The sequence below is a fragment of the Protomyctophum bolini genome (genome assembly GCF_963924005.1).
Source record: "Protomyctophum bolini genome assembly, chromosome: 22".
Lineage (NCBI taxonomy): Eukaryota > Metazoa > Chordata > Actinopteri > Myctophiformes > Myctophidae > Protomyctophum > Protomyctophum bolini.
In genome coordinates, this window is record NC_137883.1 from 9,552,558 (window position 1) to 9,571,644 (window position 19,087).

A 19,087-nucleotide genomic window follows, 5' to 3' on the forward strand; every position below is an offset into this window, starting at 1 on the left:
AAATAAAAACAAACATAATCAAAAGCCTGATGAGGAGAATAGGTGCAGAGGCAGTTATTTTGGGCATCTTTTAGTATTCATCTTGTCTTCAGTCTGTGAGTACCTTAACATCTGCTTTGTTTATTGTGTTTGAATTTAACTTTGACCCCCCCCCTATCCAAACAACTGCACCCCACTGTGCTTGAAAGGGGTGGTCTTGAGTGAAACCTGGAGTGGCTCATTTTTTTTTAGCAAATTGACCTATTCTTCAAAGCAAAACCCTGTTCATTTTAATCCGGAAAGTATAAAACTCGACCCCTGAACAATGTATGCTATGCAGAGTAGGCGAACGCATCGTTTACAACCCCAAAATGTATCCGAATTAATAGCATTGCCACCATGCAGTGCACTCAGAAACCTTTTAGTTTGGCTCTCATTGACAACATACTTTTCTGCACACTGAAACAGATTGTAGGGTGTATGAAGGCTGATTTAAGCAGTCAAGTAAACTGTGAAAAAGCAGGGGTGGGCAACTATTGTCGGGCAGAAACCTCTTATCTCCGTATTTTAACTTTTTCTGTAAATGAATGCCCTATATTTTGGTCATGCTACTGTATGTCACACAAAAGTAGCAAATATAGCTATAATCTACGTATCTACCTTGTAGATTTGCTTATTTTTGGCCTGCCCGTTAGTTTTGGGTTGTCCACTACAGCCCAACGTTTAGAATGTTGGCTCACTGAAAGAAAACTACAAGCGAAATGGCTGCCAAGAGGGGTCAACACACAGCGCGTCTTTCTCATTGGTTGGCACAGGGTCATGGTTCATCAGTGTTGAACCCAAAGATTTGCACGTGTATGACTTCACACGCTTGAACATGGCGCAATTGGCCGCTCTGCCCCGTTATAATAGAAGTGAACAGGGAAGCTGATGCTTCTGGCACATCCGTTATCAGAACCGGCTTTACAGTTTACACCTGGCCTGAGCAAAATGTGACCACACACCTGTTGTGCATCGAGATGCACACAGGATAAATCAGCCATCACCACTCACATTCTTTACTTACTGTAAATAAGGAAAGAAATAAGAAAAAGGACCTACAGTAATTGTCACTTTATTGGTCTGAATCTCAATTCCATCTAGCAGATTTGATGCACTGAGAGGCAAACTGGAGCCAGACATTTGATGGCATGCGTTGAAGTCAACGAGAGCCACGTGGACAAGCCAAGAAAGAGCATGACGAATAAACATTATCTTTGAATGACTGCGACCTTTGTAAAACAATCGGTTGAGAGGGATGAAATAAAAATATATCACGTTTTCTGATGTCTGATGATTTTAATGAGGTGCCTAAAGAGCACAGGACGTTTCTGACAAGTATGGGCTGTCAGCGTGTCAACCAGTTGTCACGATGACAGCCCATTGGCCTAGTGCCCAGGCAAACGTACTGTGCTCTTCAGATACCTCAATAACAATGACATCAGAAAACAGTGTGATATATGTCGAACCGTTGACAAATCGCAATCTTTAAGAAATGTTGTTTATTCATAAGCTTGTCCAACTGGCTCTACTTGACTTCAATTCGTTCCATCAAACGTATGGTTGGCCTATAGAACGTGTCCCATCCTTCTTTACAAGTATATTCTTTACTCGTATTTTATTTCCTTGGGGCTTTAACTATGATACGGTTACACCTATACGACATGGCAAGCAGTGTACGTATAGGTACTTTGGGGTGCATGTGTTTGGTCTACAGTCACTGTTAGTATGTCTAACCAACGTATGCACCCCGTACTTTGAGCTCCATCATTCCGTTGTGCCTGTCAAACAGATCCATTTCCTTCTGACCACATGGCTTCTGTTTACTAGGTGTGGTCTGCTTAATTTGGAAAGCAGACCAAATGGAAACAACACTTTGATTTACTTTACACACTCAGGCCTATTGTGGCCCAAGAGGTGAGAATTCACCCTAAAAGCAAGAGCTCTGATGTTGGGCTGGTTTGCTTCATTAGTCTTTGTGGCGTTTAAACAGTGCATGGCTGTGAGTAGTAAGTGCCTCCCAAAGCACTGCCTCTGGTGTGTTGCCCTGCCCTCTCAAAGGTCCATTGTTACATCACCAAAGCCTACATTTAAGTTCAAAATTAATTCAAGACTCTCCCGTCCCAAATGGCAGATTTAAGGCAATGTTCCCCCTTGTGAGTCTCTTGTATTGTGTTGTAACAATACAGAGACTCACAGGGGGGAACAAAAGTAAATGGGAGCAAAGTAAATGGAAACTAAATAAATACTGAATGACTGTGATTACCTAACCACTAAAATCCAGATATTTATTCTAGCTACAGCTAGAGTGCCCCTAGCTGTGCTCTATTCTAGAGCCCCTCCTGTTTTCCCTCTACACTAAATATCTTCACCAAAAATCTACTACAAGCTCTAAAATATGTACAAGATCTACAAGCTCACAATTCGTCACAATGTGTTGTGAACTTGTAGGCGTTTAAGTGGATATACAGGTATGCTAGTATTCAAGCGGCCAAGCCTATACCATCGCACGCACACTTTATACAATTATTTGCTATTTAACTGTGCTATTGCGTCCATCACCACCAGTTTCTTAATGAGTTTTTCCCCCTCCTTGTCCTTTTAGAAAACCTTCCACTTGCACTCCACCATGGACATGGATAATGAACAGTGCTACTACAATGAGACCATCGCCTTCTTCTACAACCGCAGTGGCAAGGACCTGGCCACGGACTGGAACACGGTCAGCAAGCTGGTGATGGGCCTGGGCATCACCGTGTGCATCTTCATCATGCTCGCCAACCTGCTGGTGATGGTCGCCATCTACGTCAACCGCCGCTTCCACTTCCCCATCTACTACCTGATGGCCAACCTGGCCGCCGCCGACTTCTTCGCGGGCCTGGCGTACTTCTACCTGATGTTCAACACGGGGCCCAACACGCGGCGCCTCACCGTGTCCACGTGGCTCCTGCGCCAGGGCCTGATCGACACCAGCCTGACGGCGTCCGTGGCCAACCTGCTGGCCATCGCCATCGAGCGCCACATCACCGTGTTCCGCATGCAGCTGCACACGCGCATGAGCAACCGCCGCGTGGTGGTGGTGATCGTCATCATCTGGACGCTGTCCATCGCCATGGGCGCCATCCCCAGCGTGGGCTGGAACTGCATCTGCAGCCTGGACTCGTGCTCCAACATGGCGCCGCTCTACAGCAACTCCTACCTGGTGTTCTGGGCCGTGTTCAACCTGGTCACCTTCGTCGTCATGGTGACGCTGTACGCGCACATCTTCGTGTACGTGCGCCAGCGGACCATGCGCATGTCGCGGCACAGCTCGGGCCCGCGGCGCAACCGCGACACGATGATGTCGCTGCTGAAGACCGTGGTGATTGTGCTGGGTAAGGAAATAAGGAACTTCTGTCTGTCTGTCTGTCTCTCTCTCTCTCTCTCTCTCTCTGATGTCAACTGAGTGGACAGCCAGAGAGAGTTGTGAGGCTGATGATCTATTTTGGATAAACAGAAAGATAAGTGTGGCTCTTTGACACAAACTCAAGCTCGTCTGTCTGTCTCCATCTCTCTACTGGTGAAGAAAAGGAACTATATGCACTTCATAATAACTTCTCTCTCAGGCAGCATTGCCCTCTCTTACCATTATTATTGCTACTACAATGGCTGCCACGCCATTCATTGGTTTGAATAGGGAAAACGAGATGGATGTTTCCAAAGGTCTTCTTAGCTTATTCGGTGATCATCCTAACCTTGATCATTCTGTTTCCCGTTTGCGGCACACGGTGCATTTGATGTACAGCGTTTTATTGCGCATGTTACTGATAGCAGATGTAGCATATGGTCTGAGTGAATGGGAGAGCCCCTATGACTGTCCTCAACGCATCTCAAGGGGCTTATCCTCTAAAGAAATGTCAAACAGAAAATAAAGTATGGGCCTGGGCCGCTAGCGGTCCAGGCACCTTGGCTGGTAACCCAGTCTGGCAGTGGGTTCGACTCCCGATCCCGACGGCCTTTACTGCATGTCTTCTCCCCATCTCTCTCCCCCCATTTCCTGTCAGCCTACTGTCTGTCCCTCCACGATTATCCAGGATGTCTTACAGTATTTGGTGTCCAAATTATTAGATGTTTGAAAGACGCGAGTTAGATATTTCACAAGACATTATTATGCATTAGGTTGAGGTGGTGGTTTATGGATCCTACCGTAGATGTTTGTGCGTGCTTGTGTGTGAAGAGAGTGAGTCAGGGAATGTTTGTGCAAGTGAGCAGCATGTTTGAGTGAGGTATACTGCATGTGTGTGTGCGTGTGCGCGTGCGTGAGATCAGCCACAGAACAATGTGTCTGTTGATCAGTCAGAGAGGCTGTGTCATTCAGCACCAGTGGTGGAAAAAGTACTCAAATGTAAAAGTAAAGTATCAATACTGCAATAGAGAAATACAATGTTACATGTAAAAGTAAAAGTACAAAAGAACAAAAGTAAAATGACTCATTATACAGAATGTAACATCTGCGACAAGTGAGCTTGTAGATCGGCTATTTTAAAATGGCTGAAATGTATATAGGGCTGAAGTGGTTAATGCATGTTCTGTAATAATAATAATCAAAATTAAGTTTTCAAATAATAGTGGAGTAAAATAAAAGTACAATATTTGCCTCTGAGATGTAGTGGAGTAGAAGTAAAAGTACTGGAAATTGGAAATACTCAAGTAAAGTACAAATACCAAAAAGTCCTACTTAAGTACAGTACTTGAGTACATGTAACTGTCCACCAATGTTGACTGCTAGCCCAGGGCCGGCCTATCACCACTGCCTCTCACACAAGCCTAGCTTGCACAGTAAAATCCTCTTCATTTAACTATGCAAATACATACTGCATTTTGTTAAATTAGACTAAGGTAAGGTGAGCTTCAAGATCACTTGTACAGTAGGCTACAGTAGGTTCCAGAGCACTACAAAAAAACAGGTCAAAAGGTTTTTATTTATCTATATCTACAAGGATAGCTACTGTGTACACTATGGCATGACTACAATATATTTGAAGCCAGTTCATCGCTGTTTACCGTGAAGAAAGTCTGCTGACTGAAAGCTTGGCCTTTTCTAATAAAGATATTTGGCATGGACCCAACCCAACGTATTATTTTTTTCCTTTTTAGAAGGTGAATTGAGCTAAACTAAAACATTGAGACCTTGCAGACCACATGTAAACACAGAGCTTCCTCTTGAACTTTTACTTGACGCTCATACTGTGCACAACACAGAGCCACACTCATTCCCTATAAGCTTTAACCCTATCACCCTTACATGCAACACAGTGACCCTTACCTTTACCCGAATAACCTACAGCACTGATACTAACCATAAGCCTCATAACACTACAGCGTTATTTAATACCATCTACACGTATACTAGGATGTCTGGTCCAGTACTCCAGTGGTGAGTGGGAATCTATACTCAAAGTACTAAAATAAAATAAATACTTCAGTAAGCAAGATACTTTACATTTTAATATTTAGTAAAGTAAAACAGGGGAGTTAAAAGGCCCATAGATGAATGAAGCTATATATGGGAATAGTAGCTCTTTCTGATAAAAAAACACGCTGACCAACTAGTCGCAATCCAGGGCGAATGAGGGACACGACAAAGGCCAGCTTCATGAGTAGTAGCTTCCATTATTATTGAAGTGCGGAAGGCATGCTGTGTCGCTGCCACTGCGACTTATCAATTCAATCCAAAAGGAGTTTTATTGCCATGCCAAACAAATGTTGACATTGCCTGTCTGATTGGCCTATTGAGTGTAGTAGAGTTAACTGAGGTCAGAGACACATGAGAAACGCGATGGGAGTTGGATTTTAACTTGGCGTTCTCGTGACTCACAAGGAACGTAATGATCAGAACCTCATGGTCAACCTTTCCTCAAAAGGTGCTTGGCTGGAGAAGTCACTATTACGGTTGGACGTGCCAATGAATTGCACTTAAGGGACGGTTTAAGGGACGTCTTTTTATGTTTTATGATCGTCTTCCTTTGGTCCAGCACTAATTGCCTCAAATGGTTTGTCAGATGTGCGTGACTATTATGTCCTGTTTGAGATTATTTAATACAAACATGTTTTGCACTTCAGGAAGTCCCCAGGTCTCATAAGAGATGTGAAGCGCTAACAAGTTTTTCTGTTGCACATACAGTGGCTCTATTTTCATTATACAACTATTCACATGTGGATCTGTTCAGTGCCTGCAGTGTATAGTGTGCGTGCGTGCGTGCGTGTGTGTGTGTGTGTGTGTGTGCGTATACTGTATTCACTGTATATATAGTATATAAATTATGCAGATCTGCAGATATGCATATATCAGTTTCCAGTATCATAATTATATACTGTAGCTCTGTGCAATATACGCTTATCTAAAGTCCATCTGGAAAGAATCTGTTTAGCAATGACCGGGTGATTTTAGAGGGAATTTAATTGTTCAATACTCAACATGACACCTCTGAGATCGCAGAATACGTGTGCAAGTCCAGTTACCAAGAAGTCATTAAATCACTGTTATTTAGCAGATGGACTGTTTTTGTTCCAGATTAGTCATGAAAAATGTGAACCTTGCCAGTTTTCCTTTTTCTATCAAGTGTTTCATGTCCGTGTCTGACTGATCCAATTTGCCTTAGCTATGCTTTACAATGTTGCTATTGCATATGTACATGTCAGCATTGTGTATGTATGTGTACGTGTGTGCATGTTTGTATGTGCGTGTGTGCGCATGTGTGGGGGGTCTTAGCTTGTGTCAGATGTAAGAAGGAACAAAAGGTTGACTTGTCCAGATGATAACTGCAGTGCATATACGTATGTTTTTTGTCTGTATGCCAAAATGCCGCAGCTCGCCTGGACTTCAACCAGACAAAATTCGCACATGTCTCCCCCCTTCCCCGCTCCCTCCATTGGCTCCCGGTCGCCAAAACTCTGACGCAAGTCTGATCAGACCCTACAAACCCTACAAACAAAAGTACCTTCGCTAAAAACGCTGGGACAATGTTCCGCACGTCCAAAACTATTCTCCCTTTTGGCTCCAAAACTATGGAATGCACTTCCCATAATCCCATAGCAATCAGAACTGCAGCCTCACTCCCATTCTTCCGCCGTAGTCTGAAAACCCACCTCTTCAGACTCCATCTTAGCCCGTAGCACTTGCCGTAGCACTTGCCCTAGCCTCTACGACCTTACAGGTGTATGCATAGGCTGAATTTATGTACGTATAGGCCTAACTTGGATAGCATTATATGTAGTCATAGCACTCTATAGTGTATACGCGTAGTATATATATATATATATATTCATTATATATGTATATATTCCACTGTTAGGTTCTTAGCTTATGTATGACTCATGATGACCATTATGTATTTGATGTATTACCATGTTTTTTGTTATTGCTTACAGCATCTGCCAAATGCCTAAATTGTAAATGTACATGGAAATAAGGACAATGTCAGCCTTTGTGCTTATGGATGAGTGTGCGTGCATGCGTGCGCATGTGTTGCGCGGGCTGCGCGTGTGCGCGTGCGTGTGTGTGTGTGTGTGTGTGTGTGTGTGTGTGCCCACACATGCACGTGTGCATCTGCAGTGTGGGAAAAGAACATTTAGTGTCAGCAGATGTGTTTGTCCCAGAGAAAATATTCAGAGGGATTGTGTGTGATTTGTCCTTGTGTCCTCTGTTATCTTGCACCCATTTGCTTGTTGTTGTCTCAGGACAGCTCCACACTTTCACTGGAAACAGAAGAGCGTAAAATACACAACTCGTTTGTCAAGGAATCGATTGCAACATCCGCATTAGCCTGTTTATGACATTTGAGTCAAAATCTAAATTCGACACACGAGTTCCACAGTCCACACCCCCACAGGGAGTGCAGTCCCCGGTATCGAGTCCTCTGGTCGGGCTCTGGACAGGGCCCCTGGCCAGGGTCCTTAAATATGGTCTAATGGCCTGACATCACAACACTCCATATTTGGGCATGGCGGACACAGAACTATATAGGAATAAAAGGACACAGACAGATGGGTGGAACGGGTACTCTGACACGGGTACAACGGGTATTGCATAGCCGGGGGGGGGGGGGGGGGGGGGGGGGGGGGGGGGCATGGATCTCCAACTTCCATCGTTACTGACTCTGTGCCCAGTCTAGTATCACATAAATAAGAATTATCTATTAGAATAGGTTTGATAGTGGAAGTAGTAATAATCTAGTAGTAGTATAGGCTAATAGTAGAATAAGTTGTAACAATAGTCAGATCATGTTATAATTTACAATGTAGTTATTTAGCCCATCACTGTGGGGCTTGTATTTTGTACATACATTCATGTTATTGGTTATCATATAACTTCTGTGGGTTTTTATGAATATTATAACCAATGAAAAGTATTAATAAGAGCTTGCAACACAATCTCATAACTTGTTGTTTAACATGCCATGGCTCTGCAGGAGCCTAGCCGTCTAGAAGTTCTGTCTGTCTGTCTATGTGTGTCTATGTGTGTCTACGTGTGTGTGTGTGTGTGTGTGTGTGTGTGTGTGTGTGTGTCTGTGTGTGTCTGTGTCTGTGTGTGTTCCTTTTTATTTTGAAGATGCAGCATTGAAACTGTTACGCTTGACGCTGTCATGTCCCGCTTTGTTCTTCACTTGGCTGAGGCGCGGCAGAATTTCCTTTCTTCTCAAAGTGCGAATCAGCACCACATTTACTGTGCACACTGCCAGTAGGCCTCAGAAAAGTAACGGTTTCGGATGTTGCATGCTCGACAGTATGTATCCAGACCGTGAAAGTGTTAGCCCGGAAATCGGACGAATCCGCCAGTGTGAAAATAAATTAGCCAGACTATGAAATTGTAGGCCAGGGGTGTCACAGGGATGGGTAGTAGTGGTCAAGAAAGACACAGTTGTTTATGTGGGGCATGCATGCAGGGAGTTGGACCTTAAAGACAGTTGTTTATGTGGGACACATGCAGGGAGTTGGACCTTAAAGACAGTTGTTTATGTGGGACACATGCAGGGAGTTGGACCTTAAAGACAGTTGTTTATGTGGGACACATGCAGGGAGTTGGACCTTAAAGACAGTTGTTTATGTGGGACACATGCAGGGAGTTGGACCTTAAAGACAGTTGTTTATGTGGGACACATGCAGGGAGTTGGACCTTAAAGACAGTTGTTTATGTGGGACACATGCAGGGAGTTGGACCTTAAAGACAGTTGTTTATGTGGGACACATGCAGGGAGTTGGACCTTAAAGACAGTTGTTTATGTGGGACACATGCAGGGAGTTGGACCTTAAAGACAGTTGTTTATGTGGGGCATGCATGCAGGGAGTTGGACCTTAAAGACAGTTGTTTATGTGGGACACATGCAGGGAGTTGGACCTTAAAGACAGTTGTTTATGTGGGACACATGCAGGGAGTTGGACCTTAAAGACAGTTGTTTATGTGGGACACATGCAGGGAGTTGGACCTTAAAGACAGTTGTTTATGTGGGACACATGCAGGGAGTTGGACCTTAAAGACAGTTGTTTATGTGGGACATGCATGCAGGGAGTTGGACCTTAAAGACAGTTGTTTATGTGGGACACATGCAGGGAGTTGGACCTTAAAGGTGGGGTGCAATGGCTTTTCAACATCAGCTGTGTGTGGAGGAACAACACAGCTAATTTAAACCCTACATTTTATATTTAATTGACCAGGTTTTTTACTTGCCCACCTCCTTTTTCCCCCCCAAAACTTCAAAAATCTATCTATATAAGCTATAGGTCTGCTATTTCAATAACTGAATGTGCGCCTATTATATAACTCTAGATTAGGGACGCTATGGGTCAAGTGGTAAAAGAATAAAAAACCCATCTCGCTAATGTTGGGGGGAAAGTATAGAGTTATTTTTGAATTGCTTCATGTAAGGATCCTGGGAATTATATTTCATGAAAAGCTAAACCAGCTTAGGAACTCAGTGACATACTCAGAATCACACGTTTGGCCAAATTCAAACAGCATGTGGAACACATGCAGCGGTATATTATATACACGTGTATATGCTTCTAGCTGTGACCGACCGCACAGCTAGTATAAGCCACTGTGTTGGTCTGTCTGTTGGTCAGTTGGTCAGTATGGCCGTCCAACATGTTCCAAGTGCAAACCACGAGGTGGTTTAAGCTCCTTGCCAGTGGGGCGCATATGGAGGCATCGCGTTGGGAGAGAGAAGTGGTAGGAAGTATATCGGAAGACACACTTCTGTTACTGGCAATGCAACCATTCATGTGATTGATTTTCATGCCAATTGCAGAATGATGGAGCACACAACTGTACACCTTGTGCTGAATATGTGCAAACGTTGACTTGCATGCCTGTGCACACTGAGAAATTTTAATTTCTCACAGATGTTATGCTTGCCTTTATGGGTATGGTTAAATGCAGTATATTTCCCTGACCCATGGTTGAGTGACTTTGCCTCTTGTTACTTCTCACTATGGAAGTCATCTGCGTTTCCACATGTACTACATATCAGACGCTATAACCTCAAACTACTCCAATCAAATCAAAATCCAACAGGCAACATTCTCCAAACACTATAAAAAAATATCTGTTAAAAAAGGCAAGTTGGTCTTTTTTGTTGCACACACACACACACACACACACACACACACACACAGAGAGATATCTCATATCATGTTCCCCGCTGTGAGAACACTTGGTTCACACACACACACACACACACACACAATCACACAATCACACCCTTTCTCGAAAGCCTCTCTCTATCAGCTACTGCTAGTAAGTGCCTGGCTAGGCCCCAAATTAAGTGACATCACAATCAAGTTTCCATTTTACCCTGAAATGAAGCCAATCGAAAAATTGGAACAAGTGAGGAGATAGCATCATAATGCAATAGAAACATTTAGAGACGTTTCCACCCCAGTCCCGAGGACATAGATACTCCTACTAAATGAATTTCCATTGTAGCTTTACTTCATCTGATTGAGACTTGGCAAATTAGATACTTTACTCTCGGCAGGGGGAGGAAAAAAAAGGTAGAAAGTGTGTCACCCGGAATGGACTGAATAGGTGGTATCAGGTCGAGTTAACTTTGACCTGTTGACTATAAGGTAAAACAAAGATGTGTTTTAATGGTTGAGCTACGCAGACAGACACCTTAATGATTTGTCTGCTACTGGCACTGCTACAGAGGAACAAACAATCTTCTATTCTTTGTTTGGATCAACATCAGCTGCCAAGAAAGTTTCCTTTGGGAGAATTATGAGGCTGAGGCTACACTGATAAATTGTATTCATCTAGTCATGCCTTCACCTTTTGAAAGATTATGAACACCAAAAGTATGAAAGAAAATGGAGGGTACAAGTAGTACACTACGAGTAGTTCGAGTAACTATACATAATACAGATATTTGAAAATGTACCTACTGTAGTGAAGCCAGGATTAATGCGATTAACTTTTTTGCTGCTATCTACATTTATAAACGTAGCTATAGGCTATCGATACCTACTGGTGCTATCTATGTGCATGTTCATAGACAACCGTATACTCCATATATGACAGCAGCGACTGTCCATTTACCCTTTAGCATTGCTCCGGTTAGTATATGGAGAGCCTCCGTCCCCACCAGCGATGGGATTTTTAAATCCAGCTCCATTGAGCCTCCATTATAACAGGATTTTCAAAGCGCTGTATCTCAAAAGGTTTGAGCGCTGTCCATGGTGGGCCGCCGTGCACCCGACGATCGTAAATCATTTGAGAGTTTCTACCGCATCGCTGAGCACATGTAACTGGTTGTAATGATAGCTACCTTGGTGGGGACACCAATAGGACTGCATGGGTCCTAAGCAACAACATACACATACCTGTATATGCACGCACGCATGCACGCACACTGTATTTACACATGGTTGCTCAATAGTTACTTACATATCGCACAGTCTCACTGCTGTTGATTATTGCCTACAATTAACGTTGTTTTTATATCTATTTTATTGTCTATCCATGCCCCATGTTAAGTAGCGCCCCCCCCCCCCCCCCCCCCACTACTCTTGAGTTTTCATGTTCAGAGCTAATGTTAGTGCTGGATAACTTTCTGGGTAAAGATTACGAGACGTCCTGGCTTCTCTGCTTGACAGTAAAGTCCTGTCCAAAGTCCCAGCCAACGTCTCCCTGGCCTCGCCTCGCCCTAGCCTCTACCATCTGCTGTCCAGATGACGATGATGATAACTGCTCCCCTGGTGTCTTCCACTGCACTGTTACCAAACCTGAGGTCCGAGGTCCCCCCTGGGGGGGGGTCGCTAAAGATCACAGAGGGGGCTATGAGGACTGTTTGGAGGCAGTATACCACAATTTAAATGTTTTGCACAAAATAAATCATAACTTGCATTTTTAAATTAAAACAAGTTGTGATCTACAAGCTTGGTTATTTTATACGAGAATATATCGGGCTGTTTAATATGCTTGAAAATGTAGTGTGTGTGTGTGTGTGTGTGTGTGTGTGTGTGTGTGTGTGTGTGTGTGTGTGTGTGTGTGTGTGTGTGTTGGGGGGGGGGGGTCTCTGCTTGTGTCAGAAGTAAGAAGGAGAGCTTCAAGTAAAAAAGATTGGGATCCACTGGTCTAGATGATGATGATAACTTGTCCCCTGGCATGCTCTCTCTCTCTCTCTCTCTCTCTCTCTCTCTCTCTCTCCTGCACTCTCAGGACACTGTAAAACCAGCTAAGGGTGGTTTAATTATCCTGGGAGGAACAGGATGAGATGGAAAATAAAGCAACATCATCCCAGTTAGCTACACACAATTTGCACACACACACACACACACACACACACACACACACACACACACACACACACACACACACACACACACACACACACACACACACACACACACACACACACACACACACGTGTACACTAATACAAACAAATAAATACAAGCGCACACACACGCATGCATGCTCTCACTCACTCACTCACATACTGTACACACAAAAACAAACAGGCCGAATATAAGCCCCCAGGCATAATAAACCTCAATGGTATGGGTATGGGGATTCATTCAGCTCACAGGAAAGTATATTTTCACATTGGTCGGATCGAATGATGGGAAAACAAATCAAGAGAGAATATGTCTCAACAACTGTGGTTTCCCTCTATCGTTGCTACCCAAGAAGGAGCTTATAAAACACATGATAAACACACGCGTGCATACGTTACGTATACAAACATCAACACAGATGCACGCGCATACTGTATGCAGACACAGATGTATACTGTACATACAGTTACAGTATACAGACACACAACAAATGGTCAGTAAATTAACCAGAATGGATTATTTACTTAGGGTAGGTAGTGGTACCCTCACAAAGACATGCAGTAATCCTGGTCTCTATACTGCCCCCAAACGTCAAAATGAAGAACGGATAGGAGAATGTCCATGTAACTACTAATCAGTAGGGCGGCTGTCCGAAAGACATTATACCTATAGGTGGAAATGGAATATCTGGGTTATTGTTAGTGGACGTACTGTATGCACTCTACTGGGTGCAGTGTAAAATACGTTTATTTGTAATTGTACTGTAATTGTACAAAATATATACAATTACAATGACAGTATTGGCATGGGAGATTCCGTGGTACAGGTATGGCTGCTTAATTGCTAACCTGTGCTTTTCATAGGATAACTTTTGCATAAGATAATGAGACTATGTTGCATAGATATACACCACAGTCCCCAGCGCACACTTACTGTACAGTAAATCATGCATCTCACTCACACACTAACATTCTGATGCACATGCACACACATTTTGGAATAAGAAAAACATTAGATAAACTTTTAATGATCCCTTGAGGGAAATCCAATTGTCAAATACCTGCAGTGGGTAGATCAACATCCCTTTCACTGATCCTAGATTTCAGTGTTTACCATGCAGAGCTCTTCTTGAACCAATTCCAAGGGCTAGCCTGATTCATACTTTGACTTTGCTAAGTACATTTTACTTTAGTACTGTACTAGCCAATACTTTTGTACTTTTACTCTACTTTAAGTAAATGATTAATTCCGGACTTTTACTTGTAACAAGTATTTCTATATTGCTGTATTGATATGTTTATACGCAAGTAAAATTTGTGAGTACTTTTTCCACCACTCCTGAAAAATGATAATAGCCCATCACAGGTTTGTTGCGTTGCCACAGATTGTCAGCTTGCGGTCATTGCCTAATGTCTGTGTGACACCATTGTACAACTCATAAACCTAATCCTAAGTATAAAGAAAGACAAAGAGCAAAAACAAAAAAAAGGCACAACACAGAGACGTCAATCTGGAAATAATCTAAGCGTTGTTCCTTACTTGATCAATTAAAAACACTTCATTAGCCCTGAAGTTTAATTAAAAAGAGTAGTCTACGATGAGTACCAGAACTACTTCATGTGCTGTGTTGGTGGAGGACGATAGACAAAGAATGAAAGAAAACAGAAGAAAAAACAAACAAACAAACAACAGTAGTGCATGTTGTTTGTTCAGCTTGGATATCTGCCGACCAGACTGCTTCACAAAGCTGTTACGGAATGTTCAGGAAGAACAGCTGTTTATTAGCCTAAACACGTGAACCCCAACAACCCCACACGTCGATGCACGAGCTCATAGCTTGTAGATCAACTATTTGGGGTGAAGAGATATTGGTGTAGAGTGGAAAAAAAGGGAAGGGGACAATTATAGAGACCTGGGGGACCCTGCAGTCCATAAAGGGTTTAAGTGGTTGAGTTGATATTTTCCCACTTGACTTCCTCTATACAGTTTACACGATCTGCCCAGCATGTTGGACATGTTTGTTGCTCAGTCAGTGAGTTCACTCACGGTCACAGTTCAGACCGGTCAGCAACTGTTTTATCAGCCCTCGGGGGTTATCAGGTATCATCCCAAGGGATTATCGGATATCATTTGCTCTCTGTCCTTTCACCACACTCCTCACTCAGAGCAAATAGAGGCTTAGTATGTGATACAATATACTATACAGTATGTATTATATTATGACAAACAGCTATGCTGTTTGAGTGAGTGTGTTTCCTGTCTGACCGGCAGCAGAACCAATTAATCAGGTTGTAAGTGTGGAGCCAAACACCACCAATCCCACTGTCAGCACTGAAGCATGCCCGGCATGAAACTCTCAATGTCACAGGAGTTAAAGTTCTTCCTCTGTGACATCAGCGTGTGTGTGTGTGTGTGTGTGTGTGTGTGTGTGTGTGTGTGTGTGTGTGTGTGTGTGTGTGTGCACATCTATAAAGCTCTTGGTCCAAGAACTTATTGGTCAGGCATTCCTAATCACTGACAATGGCTGTGAGTAAGGAGAGCGCACCTGTCTTCCAGAATGAACCATTCCAACCAGTTCAGCTTCCACACACATTTTTCTGCAACCCTATAGATATGATGTCACTGGTTTGGGTCACCAGTGACACAGAAAACTTCCACCTATTAAATTGATTGAATACTTTATTAGACAGAAATGTAAACAGAACGGCGGTACAGTAAGACCTTTAGCCTAGGATCCAGCAGGGGCTTGTTTCTATCAGGGTCCTATGTACTCAATTAATCAACAGAGCATCAGATATTACACATAAATATGTACAAATATCAAATTTGTAGTTTATTTTAACCACTAGTAAGCCCTTTTCTTTCAATATCCCTATTTTCTTCCATTAGACTCTTTGCCAAAACATGTAAGCTTTGATTTTGTTTTGTGTGTGCCAAATAAACAAGTGTAAATGTTAGTATTAGAGAAGTAAATTAATCACTTAACAGCAATTACAGCATTACTTACACAGATTGACGTACAATGAGAAAAACAGTCTCAATTCCTTTATGAGACGAAATGAAGAGCCACTAATGGGAAAATGCAAACCCCTGATGCCAAAAGCATTCATGGTGACTAGCTTGGGTGTGGTGGCCTGGCAGGGCAGGGTTTGATTTCATGTGTTGACGCATTGTTTCACACTGTCTAACAGCAGAAAGCAGTGTGCACTGTGTGAGCCTATGTACATTGGCAGCAGACATTTTGTCATGTTTAGAGACATATTTTTTATATTTACATATTATAACAATTAAATACAGAGGCCAACTAGTTTATGCTAAGTTCACTAGTAATTACCCTTTCAATGTAATTCTCGTGAATCAACACATTGTGACCATAGGTCGCATTTACTATGAAAACCTGCATCTCCCGTTACTTAGTCATGCCTCCATATATGGTCATGCCTCGTGTCATCACGCCTCGTACAAAAAATGTTTTGGATCAGTCTGAACATCTCCTACTCATGAACTGCATTTTATTTAGTTCAGCAAAGTATTTGCAGGGCTCACTTGTGCTACATTAGGTTAGTACCGTTAGTCAGTCCCACTGCAATGAGCTCACCTGCTAGGCTGCTACTACCCTGCCTCCCCGCACGCACACACGCACTCACGCACGCACGCACGCACGCACGCACGCACGCACGCACATCCTCTCCCTAATTATGTTGTCTTAGCGTTGTCAGTTTGGGTTCGGAAAGTGTAATTAAGCCATATAGGATAATTGAACTGTAATGATGCTGGTGACACGCACACACAAAAGTACACACACACACACGCACACGCACACCAACGACAACAACAGCCACATCACCTACACACACACACACACACACACACACACACACACAAACACACCATTTTCTGTCTCGTCACACAGCAGGCCTCTCTTATCAATAAACGTAAACATTTGGGCATTGAACTCGTCAAACTTGAATCTAATCTCCGAGCAGAGCGGACAGGGCTGATTGACGTGGGAACGTGGCAACAGAGGAAGGAGGAAAAGCCGCTCGGGGTAGAAAACCGGAAAGCCACTGATCTGATTCTGAAGCATGTGTGATTGTGTGGTGGCTTCCTTCTGTCCGCCACCTCGCTTCAGCGGGACAGAAGGGTCAGGACAGGACCACAGAGAAACTAGGGGGGGATATAAAGAGGAACAGAAGAGAGGGATAGAGGCTGAATGAGTGTGTAGGTAGAGAAAGAATGACAGACAGAGAGAGAGATAGAGATAATAAATGGTACATTTATATAGCTTCTTTATCCAAGGGGCTTTACAATGATTAGCAGAGGAAACCATGCAAGGCACTAACCTGCAGAGTGAGAGAGAGTATCAAGACTATTCATTTTGCTTGCGGTTTGTCATTTTTGAGGGGCCTCTGAGAGAGCATTAGTGGAATCCCAAGCTATGAAAAACGTGATAAATGATAACTCTGGCTATAGTAATGGGCACTTTAAGCCTTTCTCGTATGACCGTGAAGTTAGCTGGAAGTAATTTTCGGCAAGGTTTTAGGTTGACATCCAGCCAGCCAGAGGAACACAGTGTAATTAGTCCTACTTTTAGTTTTTTAACCACTTTCTATCTGATATTCCTAATTTTGGGCATGTCCGTATAGGCCAACACTTTCAAAATGTAAAAAATTGCATAAATCTCTCTCTCTCTCTTTCTGTGCTTTTCGGTCATGTCAGTGTCTTGTCAGGCTGAAGTCAGTCATAGACTGTATTATCATCGACGAGTTTCACATACGAGGCCGGTTAGGACACATGCGTGGCCGGTTAAGACACGTGCATGGCCGGTTAAGACACATGCGTGGCCGGTTAAGACTCTAACCACGTCCGCCGGACCAAACACATGCACCCGAACCCCAGATCCACATGACTCAATGTTTTTGTCACTTTCCTCCTCCCGATAAGAAACATGACACAAAAAGCCTTCATCAGATCGAAGTGTTTCCGGACCGACAAAAGAAAAATTACTACATTAGGAAATAGTTCCCCCCCATTTCCTTATCCAGGGGAGAGGGAGCGAGAGAGAGAGAGAGAGGGGAAATGAATGTGAAGCCAGTTGGAAAGTGCACCGAAAAGAGCTCCTAAATCATCGTTTTCGTCTGCTAGAGACAGAGATGTTGTCGTACGTACAGAGAGGCTTTGATGATCTGAATTAGATTCTGTGTCTGGTTGAAAGCGATTATGATGTTGTTTAGTGAGTGGTGAGTAATGACGGACAGCGAGCACTTTAGCCTGAGTTGTACTTACAGTAGCTGCGTACGCGCTATAACGCACCGAAGATAGCCTACATCTCGGCTTTTCACAACACTGTCACCAATCTCGTCATGTTTGTGCATTGTCTTTTGTGTCTGTGTATGTGTATGATTATAAGTGGGCGTGTTTGAAAGTACTGTGCTTTGCGTGTGTGTGTGTGTGTGTGTGTTTGTGTGCGAGTCTTACCATGCTATTGTGTGCATGCTTGTTTATTGGTTTATTTGTTAGGTTTTATTAATATTATATTATAATAGCAATACTGTTGCTATTCGTTTAATACGTCTGTGTGTGGGAATGCATGCAAGTGCATTTGCCTGTGCATTCTTAAATGTGTGCATGTCTGTGAGGGAGAATGCGCATGCGTGCATGTGCTTGCGTGCATGCATGTGTGTCCATGCAGGGTTCATTGCTGTGGTCTGGTCTCCATTATTTCCACATTGCTGTTCCCATCGCTCCCATGGTCACTTTATTCTAATGGGTCCTTTGTGTATCCCCTCTCTCTCTCCCACTCTGTATCTATCTATCTCTATCTATATATCTGCTACTTCCCAAAACCCGTTTTCAATTTGCAGTCATTCCTTTGGTGCAGTGGTTCTAAACTTTATTTACTAGTGTAGCCTACTCCTGCTACAATATATTTTCATAAATGTATGTATGTAAGTTTGGGCCAAGGGGAGACACAAAATGTATATTTTGGGTCTCAAGCTGACAATGTTTGGTTATCATAGCTTTAGTGCATCTTCATGTATTCATGCCTGTCTTTATTAAAAGCAGAGAGAGACACACTTACTTTCTTTGTTGAGGCCGTTAGTAGTTTTTTTAATTACTCCTTTTTTTATTCAAAGAAATTATCAGTCAACAGAACCAGACGTGTGTTTTCAATGAGTCAAACATGGTTCAAATTGAAGTTTGAAGTTCAATGGGCTTATGTTGTGGCGGCGTGTCTGGTAAAATGAATAGC

The 19,087-nt window shown here is 43.1% G+C and overlaps 1 protein-coding gene across 2 annotated transcripts in view; it reads left to right on the top strand.

Annotated features, from left to right (window-relative positions):
* The window catches only part of lpar1 (lysophosphatidic acid receptor 1), a 69,295-nt gene that overhangs the window by 37,054 nt on the left and 13,154 nt on the right, over nt 1-19,087 (top strand). For both annotated transcript variants that reach the window (XR_013963458.1, XM_080756203.1), the window contains exon 2: nt 2,624-3,392. Coding sequence is in view for 1 of the 2 variants with exons in the window: in XM_080756203.1 (XP_080612329.1) it covers nt 2,648-3,392 (745 nt within the window). In the remaining variant the exon portion in view is untranslated. The remainder of the gene's footprint in view (nt 1-2,623; nt 3,393-19,087) is intronic.